General features: G+C 39.8%; 1 protein-coding gene across 2 annotated transcripts; it reads left to right on the forward strand.

Annotated features, from left to right (window-relative positions):
* Positions 1–4,511: 4,511 nt before the first annotated feature.
* On the forward strand, positions 4,512–10,152 carry LOC123150034 (spastin). Of its 2 annotated transcripts, none has more exons than XM_044569834.1 (13): positions 4,512–4,871; positions 4,969–5,060; positions 5,456–5,475; positions 5,951–6,191; positions 6,278–6,373; positions 6,441–6,556; positions 6,637–6,717; positions 7,403–7,526; positions 8,147–8,196; positions 8,874–8,964; positions 9,432–9,467; positions 9,556–9,656; positions 9,776–10,152. In XM_044569834.1, the coding sequence occupies exons 1-13, from the start codon at positions 4,600–4,602 to the stop codon at positions 9,890–9,892; spliced, it is 1,437 nt and encodes a 478-aa protein (XP_044425769.1). In that variant the 5' UTR covers positions 4,512–4,599; the 3' UTR covers positions 9,893–10,152. The 2 variants fall into 2 exon arrangements, with proteins under 2 accessions (XP_044425769.1, XP_044425767.1); XM_044569832.1 differs by having other exon boundaries at positions 4,513–4,871; positions 5,450–5,475.
* The last annotated feature ends 2,040 nt before the right edge of the window (positions 10,153–12,192 follow it).

The raw sequence follows: 12,192 nt of genomic DNA on the forward strand, positions 1-12,192 counted from the left end.
ATTAAGAACATCCATGAACTTTCTAAACGTTAACTCGTCTACATGAATATAAGGTTTATATACATATCTTTCAATACGTGATAATTGTTTACTTCATGTACATGTTCTGAAATTATATGCATATTTCCACCAAAAAAAGTGCAAAAACCAAAAAAAATAAAACTATAAAAGGATTAAAATAAAAAATTAAATAGTAACATTAGACTCAAAAAATGGGAAGAACAAAATAGAAACACAAAGAGAAAAGGCAGAAGAAAAAAACAGCGCGTACCATCTGAGGGGGCCTCCTCATCTGAAGCAGCCAACTCACCCGATCCCCCTCATGCGCCGTTTTTGGCCGGCCCATATGCGGGCGGGACGCCCCCTATTTTTCTCTGCCTTTCTTTTATCTTTTCTCTTTTTTATCCTTACTCTATAGAATAATTCGGGATTTCAAATAAGTTGTAAATAGTAAGCCATCAAGTTTATTTGTGCATACTATGTGAGGGAGGGCCCTAAGTCGTAGAGTGTTAAATTAGCTGCCGTGCTTGATTCACTTGTTCTCTTTGTTTATAGTGCGTCATTGTTTGTTGCTCTGTTGTATTTATTGTTATCGGATCAAAGTTGTGCCTGTGACTAAGACGACTAGCTAGCTAGCAAAAGGACAAAAAACCAAAAGCAGCAATCAAATTTAGTCTCATTGACAAATACTAACTATTTTGATAGTCAATTAGATGCGGTTCTCAGCCGAGTAAGCAGCTATAGTACGGACGGCAAGCTACACAATTAGATATGCTCAGATAAGTGTCAGTCACAACTTTGATTGACTCTACAGCTTAGCACAAGTCAAAAACTGTGTAGCACATCCATGATTATGAACACAATTAACGCAAATGAAATTGGGACTCAATTCCATGTTTTTGGATAATTCGGAATTTGTACAAATTTCATCTGGGATACCACTTCTGCTTTGGTACAACCCGTACTAAATCTGAATTCAAAGTTAAAGACGCTCCGTTTATCTCCATCGCTAGACCAAATCTGCAAGTGTGACATTTACCAAGTAGGAAAGTAAGATCTAGGGATTGAATATATATGAATTATATCTAATTGGATACCCATCATATGTGTTAATGCAAATCGTGTACCAAATGTGAATGCATCTGAAACACGCCCTATGGAGTGGGATGCTCGATGGATTGGCTAGTCTCATCCGGATCTTTCACAAGATGGCGATCCGTGCAACTTCCCATGCATGATCTGAGGGGCCGGTATCAAGCAACGTCAAGAATAGAATATCATTCAAAAGCGGGCTACCCGTCAAGGCGAGCCGATTTGTCTTGTCTCCCTGCCGTCATGGCGAGCCGGATTCTCCCCGGAAATATTGCGCGCTAGGCGTCCAGGTCCAGCTGCATTATGTAAGTTTATGTGCAATTTCTTTCTTGAACGCAACCTCCCACGCACTGCGTAAACCGTGACTTCACCGTCTGCATTTTGTTTTCATTGAGTGGAGCTACAAAGGAAAAGGAAAACAGGCCGCTTGCATGTGCTTGCTTGCCAAACCTTGCATTTGTAAAATAGAAATTGTAATATGTGTATGGGGGCCATGGCCCCCTTGACCCCACCCCTATATCCGCCAATGAATCAAATCATTTGTATTAGTGATAAATCTCAGGAGTTGCTTCTTTCGAGTTCGTGGTAGGTTTTAGAAGGTTTGTGTGAATGTTCGATTTGTGTAAGTGTCCACAGAAAGAAAAATATGTCAGCTAAATGGTGCAATAAGAATCATATATGACCAATAGGCTTCCTATTGTTCGAAGAAAAACCTACATACACAAGCTTCCTATGATGAGTATAAGGGCCAACTCCCTATCCATAACCTATGAGTGTTATACTTAGGGAAGGGCAGTTACCAATCCACAACAAGGGGTTCAGTGAGACATTTTCATCCATCTTGAACTATCTCCATTGCACATACATAGTTTGCGTGAGACATCTGTAGCATACTTGCATAATAAATTTTTCCTGCCTATGTTTTATCTTTTCTCTTTTTTATCCTTACTCTATAGAATAATTCGGGATTTCAAATAAGTTGTAATTTTTTCAAAAATGGTTTTTTATCAGGAAGTACTAAAATGTCAATGAATAATTTTTTCATGATTTTGAATAATGTTCGGGAATAAATAAATGTCCGTGGATTCAAAAATGGTTCGTGATTTTGATTTTTCTGGGAAATCTAAAAATGTTCTTGATTCTGAGAATTTTTTGCATATTCAGTTTTTTTCATGAATTAATTTTTTTTTTGAAATTAAAAAAATGGTTACCAATTTCAAAAATTGTTCCCATATTACCGAAAGAGTTCATAAATTCAAAAAAATATCATTGAACCGAAAAGATGTTCATGCATTTCAAAAAATGTTTGTAAAAAAATGTTCATGAATACAATCATTGATTCAAAAAATGTTTACCGGTTAATTAAAACTTTCTCTAGTGTCATAAAAATATTCAAATCAATAAGTGTTTCATAATTTGTAAAACAATGTTCGTGATTCAAAAATTATTCATGATTTAATTTTTTCCTAATATGATTTTTTTACAATTTGATTTTTTATTTGAAGATTTTGAATAACGATAATGAATACGAAAATATGCCTGATTTCATATCAAATTCACGAATTTGGAAGTTGTTCGCAAAATGAAAAATAAAAAGAAAGAAAACACATAAAAGATAAAGCAAAATTAAAATGAAAAGATAAAGCAAACATGAGATTTAAAAATAATAAAAATAAATGAAAATAGAAAATGAAAAATCGGTTAGAGCGAAGATGAAAAAAGCCAAAAAAATGAAAGAAAAATTAGAAAAAGACCGAATATTACGAAAGTAGGAGGGAGCTTGTTGGGCTGGCCCAAGTTTACATAGTGGGTGAGTGGGGGTACATGTTTGGTCGCTATTTGGTGGGCAACCCTATATCTCTCGCTTGGCTTGAGATGGAGATAGCCTGGCCTGAAGGTGACCGCGAGATGCGCCAGCCAAGTAACTGCCTACTTTTGCTTTTTTATGACTTTTCATTTTGTTTTTATGATTTATTTTTATATTTTAGTTTATACATCCAAATATTCTTAATATTTATATATATTACAAAAACAATTACATAAAACATTAAAAAAAGGTTAGTCATGCATTTGAAAAAGTTAAATGTGTATATAAAATGTTTCCGATGTTTACAAATATGTACAGTGAGTATGAAAAGAATTAGAAATAAAAATTATAGGTTTAAAAAATATGAATAATGTATTTGGAAAATGAAACATGTATATAAAATGGTCATGATGTATACAAAAATGTATAATATGTATATGAAAATGTTCCTGATGTATCAAAAAATATAAGTTTAAAAAAATGTTAGTCATGTATATGAAAAATGTCAAAGGTGTATATATAAAAGGTTATACATGTATAAAAAATGTATCATGTAAGAAAAATGTACAATTTGCATGAAGAAATTAGACATCAAAATATATGTTTGAAAAAATTAGTCATATATATGAAAATGGTTAAAGTTGTATTTACTTAGAAAATATTATTTATATATATATACCAGAATAGATATTGAAATATTTATTTAAAATTAATGTTCATCATGAATTTGAAAAATATTAAACATGTATGTAAAAGTTTTTTGTCATGTATGGAAAATGTATAATGCGTAAAACAATGTAGACACGTGGTGAAAATATAAAAGGAAAAATCAAAAGAAAACTAATAAAGAAACGAAAGTAAATAACAAAAAGGCAAATAAGAAAACCAAGAAAACAGTGCAATAAGGAAAGAGAGAAAAAAAGCAAGAAAGAGTAAAAGTAAAAAAGGAAGAAACAAAAAAAATCTGTGAAAACCAAAAAAGAAATGAAGAAAACCAGTAAAAATGAAAATAAAACTAAGTCATAGCAAAGAAAAAATGGAAGAAAACCTATGAAAAAACAGAAATAACCAAACAAAAAGAAAGAGAAAGCAGAAGAAAAGTACAACGAGGGAACCTTAAACGAGGGAGTCCTGAGCCGGGCCGCTCGTGCTGCGCCTGAATTGATAGCAGATTCCATCTTTTTTGTGTGTCAAGGTAGGCTTTTCTTTTTAAGACAAACTCTGAAGCTCTTTATTTAATTGTCACAGTGTTTACAGTCAGTGGCGGAGCTAGCAGCAGGTTAAGCCTGCGGCTATGCTATGTTGAGCGAAGTTGTTCCTAGGCCTGGGGCTATAGCCATAGCTGCCCCAAGGCTGTCTCCTTTTACAGGGACGAAAAAAAGATCATCAAGTTGGTCTAACCAAACATGAGAGCCAAACCCCGTGTCTCACAAACTTGTGGGCCTCGATATTTGAGCTCCTAACTCCATGAACTATATTCGTATGAAGCGAGATATAACCGTGTGGGGTAGGGCGGGCCACGCGAGTGCGGCCATGGTCCATCCGGCCCGAGAAACGGCAGCGTCGGCCCACGGGAGATGCGTGCCGCGGGGGACTAGACTCTCCGGCCTCTCCCCCCCAACAACCCCAAGGCCCCACGCAAACCTCCTCCCCCTCCCCTCCTCCGGCGAATCTCCGACGATGCTCCCCCCCGCCGGCGCATGAGCTTCCTCCGCGCGCTCGCCGACTCCCTCTCGTCGCTCCTCTTCGCGCCGCACATGGACGCGCCGGCGCCGTCGGCGGCGGCCGTGGTGGGGGAGCGCGTGGCCGTGAAGCTGCGGGGCTACTTCGAGCTGGCCAAGGAGGAGATCGACAAGGCCGTGCGCGCCGAGGAGTGGGGCCTCCCCGACGACGCCGAGGCGCACTACCGCAACGCCCTCCGCGTCATGCTCGAGGCCAAGGCCGCCCGCGTCCCCGACGCCGTCTCCTCCAGGTCCCCTCTCTGATTCCCTTCCCTCCGCTGCGCGCGCGCGGCTTGATTAGGGTTTGATTGAGGTCGCTGATTGGTGTGCTGTGTGGGGGGTTTGCAGCGAGAGGGGGCAGGTGAGGGTGTACCAGGACAAGATCGCCAAGTGGCAGACGCAGGTGGAGGAGCGGCTCAGGGTGCTCGGCGGGAGGAGCGGTGAGCCTCTCCCCCCCTCTTCGTCTTCTCCCCAGTTTTCCCGACTTATCAAGTTTGTGCGCATGTGAAACTTGTTCAGCGATGTGTGTGCACTTGTCAGTCCGAACACGTTAGAAGCAGCCAACATTCTTGTGATCGTAGCTGTAGTTTTGTTGTGTTAATCACTTCATAATTGTGTAAATTTAGGGGTTAATGCCTATATGATTCCATTAGTGAATTGTAATACATTTCCCTACTTTTGCGATTGTGGACTATAATTCATTGGGAGTTAACTTTCAGTAGTTTGATTTGATTGCTCACATAGGTCCTACATACATTTCCCTACTGTTGCAATTATGGACTTCAATTAGTTGGATTTTAACTTTGTTTCATTTTGTCTGACATTGTAGGAGCAGCTGCACCAGTCCCCAAGAAGGTATAAACTTCTAGTGTTGAATTTTTACACGTGGTACATGGTTTGCCTGATAGCTTCAACTGTCTAGTGTCTACTTGGTACATTCTGAATTGTCTTGTACCTAGCGTTTTAGTGAAAACGATTGCGGCATGTTATTTGCTTCCTTCCCGGTTAACAGCGTTTTACTGATCTGTTGATTTGGTACTGCTGCAGTGCTACTTTATCAATGCAAGTCTGCTTGCTATGGATATGTTGTTCTTGTGAACTCTTCCGATTAGGAGTGCTAGTATAATGCATCTATTTGAGTTCTTGTTATGTGCGGTAGCAAACATTGATCAAAATAAGTTGTTGTAAGAAAAAGAAAGCTAGCTAGATGCCTGGGTTACATAGTTATATACATATTGAGGTTATGAAGTCTATTTTCTTTTTAAGGAGTACTTTGCAGCGAGTGCATTGGTCGAAAAGTCCTCCATTACCATGTGCGCTATTTCTGCAGGTTGTTACAAACAATCAAGTAAATAGGCCTGAGAGACCAGCATCAACTAGCTTCCGTAAGTCAGCTGTGCAGTCTAACCCCACCTTTAACAGAGGTGGTCAAGCGTCCTCTCATCAGAAGAATAGCGATGGTGGATCCAAGCCAGTGCAAAGAGCTGGTGGAAAGGATGATGACAAACTTGTTGAAATGATAAATACGACAATCGTGGATAGAAGTCCATCTGTCAGATGGGATGATGTTGGTATGCAACCGTTGACTTTCTTTGTGCGCTCTGGCTCAAGCCCAGTTATTAATCATGGTGTCATTATTCTCTGGTTTGATCTGTAGCTGGTCTGGACAAAGCAAAGCAAGCACTCATGGAAATGGTTATCTTACCTACTAAGCGAAGGGATTTATTCACTGGTCTTCGGAGGCCTGCGAAAGGTAAACTTGTTCGTGTTGAAGGTTTCCTTTCTCTGGATCTTTTCTAAAATTCATAACTATTCTTCAGGGCTGCTTCTCTTTGGTCCTCCGGGGAATGGGAAAACAATGCTTGCCAAAGCTGTTGCGTCAGAATCTGAAGCAACATTTTTTAATGTTTCAGCTTCTTCGTTGACATCAAAGTGGGTATGTGGTTGCTATATATGTTACTTTGTCAGATACTTGCATATTTTGCTGTCTGAACCTTATTTCGTTGGCAAAAACAGGTAGGGGAAGCTGAAAAGCTTGTTCGGACACTTTTCATGGTTGCTGTCGAGAGGCAACCGTCTGTTATTTTCATGGATGAGGTCCTCATTACAAACCTTACCGTTCAAATTTTGTTGAAATTATGTACTACTCCCTCCATTCCTAAATATAAGTCTTTGTAGAAATTCCACCATGGACCACATACGGATGTATTTAGATGCATTTTAGAGTGTAGATTCACTCATTTTGCTCCGTATGTAGTCCATAGTGAAATCTCTACAAAGACTTATATTTAGGAATGGAGGGAGTAGTAATATTTATTTATTTATTTCTTATTATTAAGCTTGTCGATGATATTTTGACCATGCTATCACTAGTTGTTCGGATAGGGAAATTGGTCACTTGTCATATTTTCAGAATAGTTTTCTTTTGGAGTGTTTGATTTGTTTGAACCATGCGCTTGTTACAGGTAAAAGTGTAAATACATGCTTTTTTCTAAATTTACACAGAATAGAAGTATGCACTACACATTGTACATATTCTGCATAGGCTTATGCACAAAGTTGCCGTTTTCAGTCAAATCTTCCTAGAAGTTTAGATGAGCAGTTGAGCACATATATGGTATCTGCATTCCTGCTATCTTAGTATACGATCTTGAAATGCTATTTTTTCAGAAACACTAAGTACAAAGTACATTTCTGTTAACTTTTTTTTATGTATCCTTTCCCCTTTTGATTATAAAAGTGGGATCTGATGTGTTTTGTTGTATTTTACCTTACCATCCAGATCGATAGTGTGATGTCAACAAGGTTAGCTAGCGAGAATGATGCAAGCAGGCGTTTGAAATCTGAATTCCTTATCCAGTTTGATGGGGTGACATCAAACCCAGATGATTTAGTAATTGTGATAGGTAAGCATATCTTTCTTTTTTGATTGTTTAATCCTGGTTATCTTTTGCACTATGCTTGCTTCCAGTGAAAATACTTAGGACACAGCTATCATGTAACTATTAGTACTTAGTCGCAATCATATAATACAGAATCCCCATACTGTAAACATTTATTTGCTAGGACAGTAATTTGTGGACATGCAATGCTGTTTAGCATTTCTTCGCTGCTGCTATTATGTTATGCAGTATATCCTGTATTTTGATCAGGTCTATTGTGTATTCCCTCTTCGTGGTATAAAATCGCGGTTGAGTTCTGCAAATAAATGACCCTTGGAACCAATACTCAGTTCCTTCATTACTTCAGCAGCATTAGTTTAGGACATAGAATTGCTTTTGTCACGAGTTGTAGATTAGACATTTCTGAAACAGTTTGCAGCACAATAGGCACACCAGTTTGTGATCTCGGGTGATGTATAATTTGCCCTCATTGTAATTTGTTAATGAATCGATGAATACACATTTTATCACATAGGTATATCTAGAAAAACCATGGTACACAACAGATTTACTTATTTTTTTTCTTGTACGAAATTTTCTTGTTTATTGTGTGTATCTTCTGTTAATGAAAATCATTTGGTTAGGAGCTACGAATAAACCACAAGAGTTGGATGACGCTGTTCTTCGAAGATTGGTAAGATTGATCTTACATATATATTTAGGATTACTGTTGCTGTTTGATGATGTCTACAAATTTCTTGCATCTTGCATTTAAAAGACCATGCACAGGAGTATGTGCTGCTTGGTGGCTGGTACCAGTTCTTGACACCTTTGCCCCCTACACAGGGTCCTGTGGCAACCAGAGAATTGTCGGGAACTGAACAGCAAAATTCTATCAGTTTTCTCTAGTTACAACTTCAAAATAGTGCCTTGCTATGGCTGCCAACTCCTTTTGATAGAACAAATTGAAAGCATTATTAAATAACTGTGTTTTCATGGAAAATATCAATTTTGCCGTGTCATTTTTGGACATTAGGGAACTAGTTTTCCTACTGAGTTTCTGGCACTTTATCATCCCCTATTTTGGCTTCGTTTCTATTATCACTATTTAAAATTGATTTCTACGTTCTCTGGCTACCAACTCCTGAATCCTGATAAAGCAAACTGAAAGCTATTGTTAAATAACCTTGTTCATGGAAAATAGCAAATGCTAGCATATCATTTTTGGACATTAGGGTATTTGTTTTCCCTACTGAATTTCTGGCACTTTATTACCCACTATTTTGTTTAGTTTCTATGATAAGCACTATTTTAATTTAGTTTCTGTTACTTCTTTAATGAATGTTATGTTCTATTCAACCATATAAACAGGTAAAAAGAATATATGTGCCACTGCCTGATCCAAATGTACGGAGGTTACTTCTGAAAAATCAGCTCAAAGGACAAGCATTCAAATTGTCCAGTAAGTTACTACTTTCCTTAGTTATACCTTCAGACACTTGCTCTGCTCAGTTGTTTCAGTGCCACTTTTGCTTCCTTATTTTCTGCATGTACCCCTTATTCACCCCAAAAGCACATTAACTAACAAACTAGGCACCTTGAAAGCAATAGTGTATGCATCACTATAGTTTACAAAATTGATTACTTTGTTTGCCATTCTGTGTAAAAGGTGAATGAACATCCAAACGTTTTTTATTGTAAACAAATTGTAGGGATTCACATACAGCTCATGAAAAATGAAACCTTGGCTTCTTCTTTTACTTTTGTGTCTGGTGTACAATTGCACAGCACATAGTGGTGTGATAGTGATGTCGAGGAAGCTGTAAGTTCTGTTTTTGCATATCATCGTACCGAGCCAGTATTTTCTATGCATGTAGCACGAGTCTAGTACTGCCCACGATGTTTGAACCTGGAATTGTTTCCTTGCAGATCATGATCTGGAGAGGCTTGCTGTGGAGACTGAAGGTAAATTCCACTTTCTGTTATATGTTCATTTCTGAAATGATGGCCGACAGTGGTCCTTGATGATGACGCATATCTATATGTCCCTTAGGGTATTCTGGGAGTGACCTGAGAGCCTTGTGCGAGGAAGCTGCAATGATGCCGATCAGAGAGCTCGGTCCACAGAATATTCTCACCATTAAAGCAAACCAGGTTCTGAACTTTGTATACTAAACCGTCATGTTTGCTGTTTTGAAATTGTTGGTAGAATTCTCACGTGAGTGGTTGATGGCCAAGGATGAAGCACTAACTTTGTGCTTACCGTGCCGCAGCTGCGACCATTGAGATATGAGGATTTCAGGAGCGCGATGACGGCGATAAGGCCAAGCCTGCAGAAGAGCAAGTGGAATGAGCTGGAGAAATGGAACGAAGAATTCGGCGCAAGCTGACAAGAGTAACGCTCCCTCCTGTTGTGTTCATCAGACAGGTTTACTTTGGTCTGTATGTACATAAATTCCTCGCCGTAATTAAATGGCCACACACATATGCCCACTCGGGCACTTGATTTGTCACAACAATGTAAATGGTGTACAAGGAAAATCCCTCTGGCTCATGAGCTGTGCGGATGGGCGAAAATTACATATTAACTTATGCTGTATAAAATCAGTGCCTACACTACACATAATTTTATGCTGATGATTTCGTCTCCCTGATCGTGTAAAACAGCCGCAGTTTGCATTATCCAGCCATGTTCCTGTTCAACGTGCACAATCAATGGATCATAAACAGTACCTGCGATGCAAAAGAAACCGAGACAGGAAGATAGAGCATTTGGCCAGATGGCGACGGGTTAACCATTTGGAGGAATCCGACGTATCGGCCGTCCCCTTTGACGTTTGCACCACCGTCGGGAGAGCACATGTGACGGCGCCTAGAGCTGGATCTCGATCAGTGGCGGTGGGTGGTGGTCAAGACGTCTGTCCCTATCATCATGGTGCCCTTTTCTTCAAAATCATTAGCATGCATCATGGTGGCTTAGGATCCTACAATTACAATACTAACTAGGGTTTAGATTGTAGATAAGTTTTAAAACGGTTAGAGTGTAGATTCACTCATTTTCTCCATATGCAGTCCATATCGAAATCTCTAAAAATACTTATATTATTTAGTCTAACTAGTGTTTAGAAACGGAGGAGGGAGTAGAATAGTACTAACTAGCGTTCAGGTGAGCCGTTACTCTCTCTGTCTCTGGATCCACCCATGTGTGTATACGACCAACTGGTCTGTGGGCCCGTTGATTTGGCTCCAAATATTCTTTCCCCCCTAACACAAGCTCTGCTCTGCCCTGCCCTGCCTCATGAAATGGAGTTCAGCAATAGTTCGAACTGACAAATTGTACTGCACTCACTGGTTCAACTCCTTTTTTCTTGTGAAATACTGTCAGGGGATTATATTACTAGAACGATTCAAAGTTTTTGTTTTGTTTTGTTATATCCCCGCTACCTATGAATGGACTAACAATGTCTCACAAAGAACAATATTAGTAGATGGTAGTACTAGTAGTGATCTTCAAATGCTCTCCACTCAAGTGTCCATCCACAATGCAATACCTCGTCAATCCTTAACTTCACACGCACGCACGCACCGAGGTAGGTAGGTGACTGGATAGGGGGGGCTCTGGAGTTTAACTTTATAGAGATTTCATTATGGACTATATACAAAGCAAAATGAGTGAATCTATATAAAATGCATCTATATTCTTACAAACCGCCTCAAACCTGTTATCCCGCTGCTTGTCCACCCTGATCAAACAGGTTTCCTTTCCGGGAGGACAATCTCGGAAAACTTTCTATACGCCGCAGATGTTCTCAACGTATGTGCCAGAACCAAAGCGCCCACACTTGTGATTAAGTTCGATTTCTCGAAAGCTTTCGACTCGGTTAACTGGCCCTCTCTCCTCTCTATTCTCAGGGTCAGAGGTTCTCGAAAAAATGGATTCTCTGGATTGACACCCTGCTCCAGTAAGGGAAAACCGCAATCCTTCTAAATGGCTCTCCAGGACCTTGGATCCAATGTAAAAATGGCTTACGACAGGGCGATCCTCTCTCCCCCTTTCTATTTATCATCGTTGCGGACATTCTCCAATGAATGATTATTGATGCTTGTGATAACCGCCACATTGCACACCGTGTCACAACCTCCATGCCCTGCCCTGTTCTGCAATACGCAGACGGCACATTAATTATTATCAAAGCTGAAACGAATGCAGTAGCTTACCTTAAATGCGTCCTTGATGACTTCTCGCTTGCCACTGGCCTCTCGATCAATTTCCAAAAAACCACGGTAGTCCCCACTAATGTCGACTCTGACCTTGCCTCTCAAATGGCAAACACGCTCGGCGCCGAAATTGCGGCTTTCCCCCAAAAATACCTCGGCCTCCCCCTCTCCCCCAATAAACTCCAATCGACAATTTTTCAGCCAAATATAGACCTCTGTGATATCTACCTAGCCGGATGGCGTGCTTTCCTGCTGTCTCGAGGAGGTCGTCTTGTCCTTCTCTCGGTTGTCCTGGATAGTTTGCCGACCTACTTTATGATGTGTTTCTCCCTGCCGTCAGTGTCCTCGAGGAGATAGACAAGCGAGATTTTTTTTCTGGTCTAACGATGACTCCTTCTCTGGGGCTAAGTGTCTGGTCGCGTGGGACCGAGTTTGTATGCCAAAGCTTGCTGGTGGTCTTGGGGTCAAAAGC

This window comes from Triticum aestivum, chromosome 7A (assembly GCF_018294505.1).
Source record: "Triticum aestivum cultivar Chinese Spring chromosome 7A, IWGSC CS RefSeq v2.1, whole genome shotgun sequence".
NCBI lineage: Eukaryota > Viridiplantae > Streptophyta > Magnoliopsida > Poales > Poaceae > Triticum > Triticum aestivum.

What these genes read in the sequence shown, in the direction of transcription:
- LOC123150034 (XM_044569832.1), top strand. Translation starts at nt 4,600, where the DNA reads ATGAGCTTCCTCCGCGCGCTCGCCGACTCCCTCTCGTCGCTCCTCTTC. An exon ending in TGATTTAGTAATTGTGATAG is followed by an intron (nt 7,527 to 8,146) that starts GTAAGCATATCT and finishes TCATTTGGTTAG; the next exon opens with GAGCTACGAATAAACCACAA. An exon ending in ACGCTGTTCTTCGAAGATTG is followed by an intron (nt 8,197 to 8,873) that starts GTAAGATTGATC and finishes CCATATAAACAG; the next exon opens with GTAAAAAGAATATATGTGCC.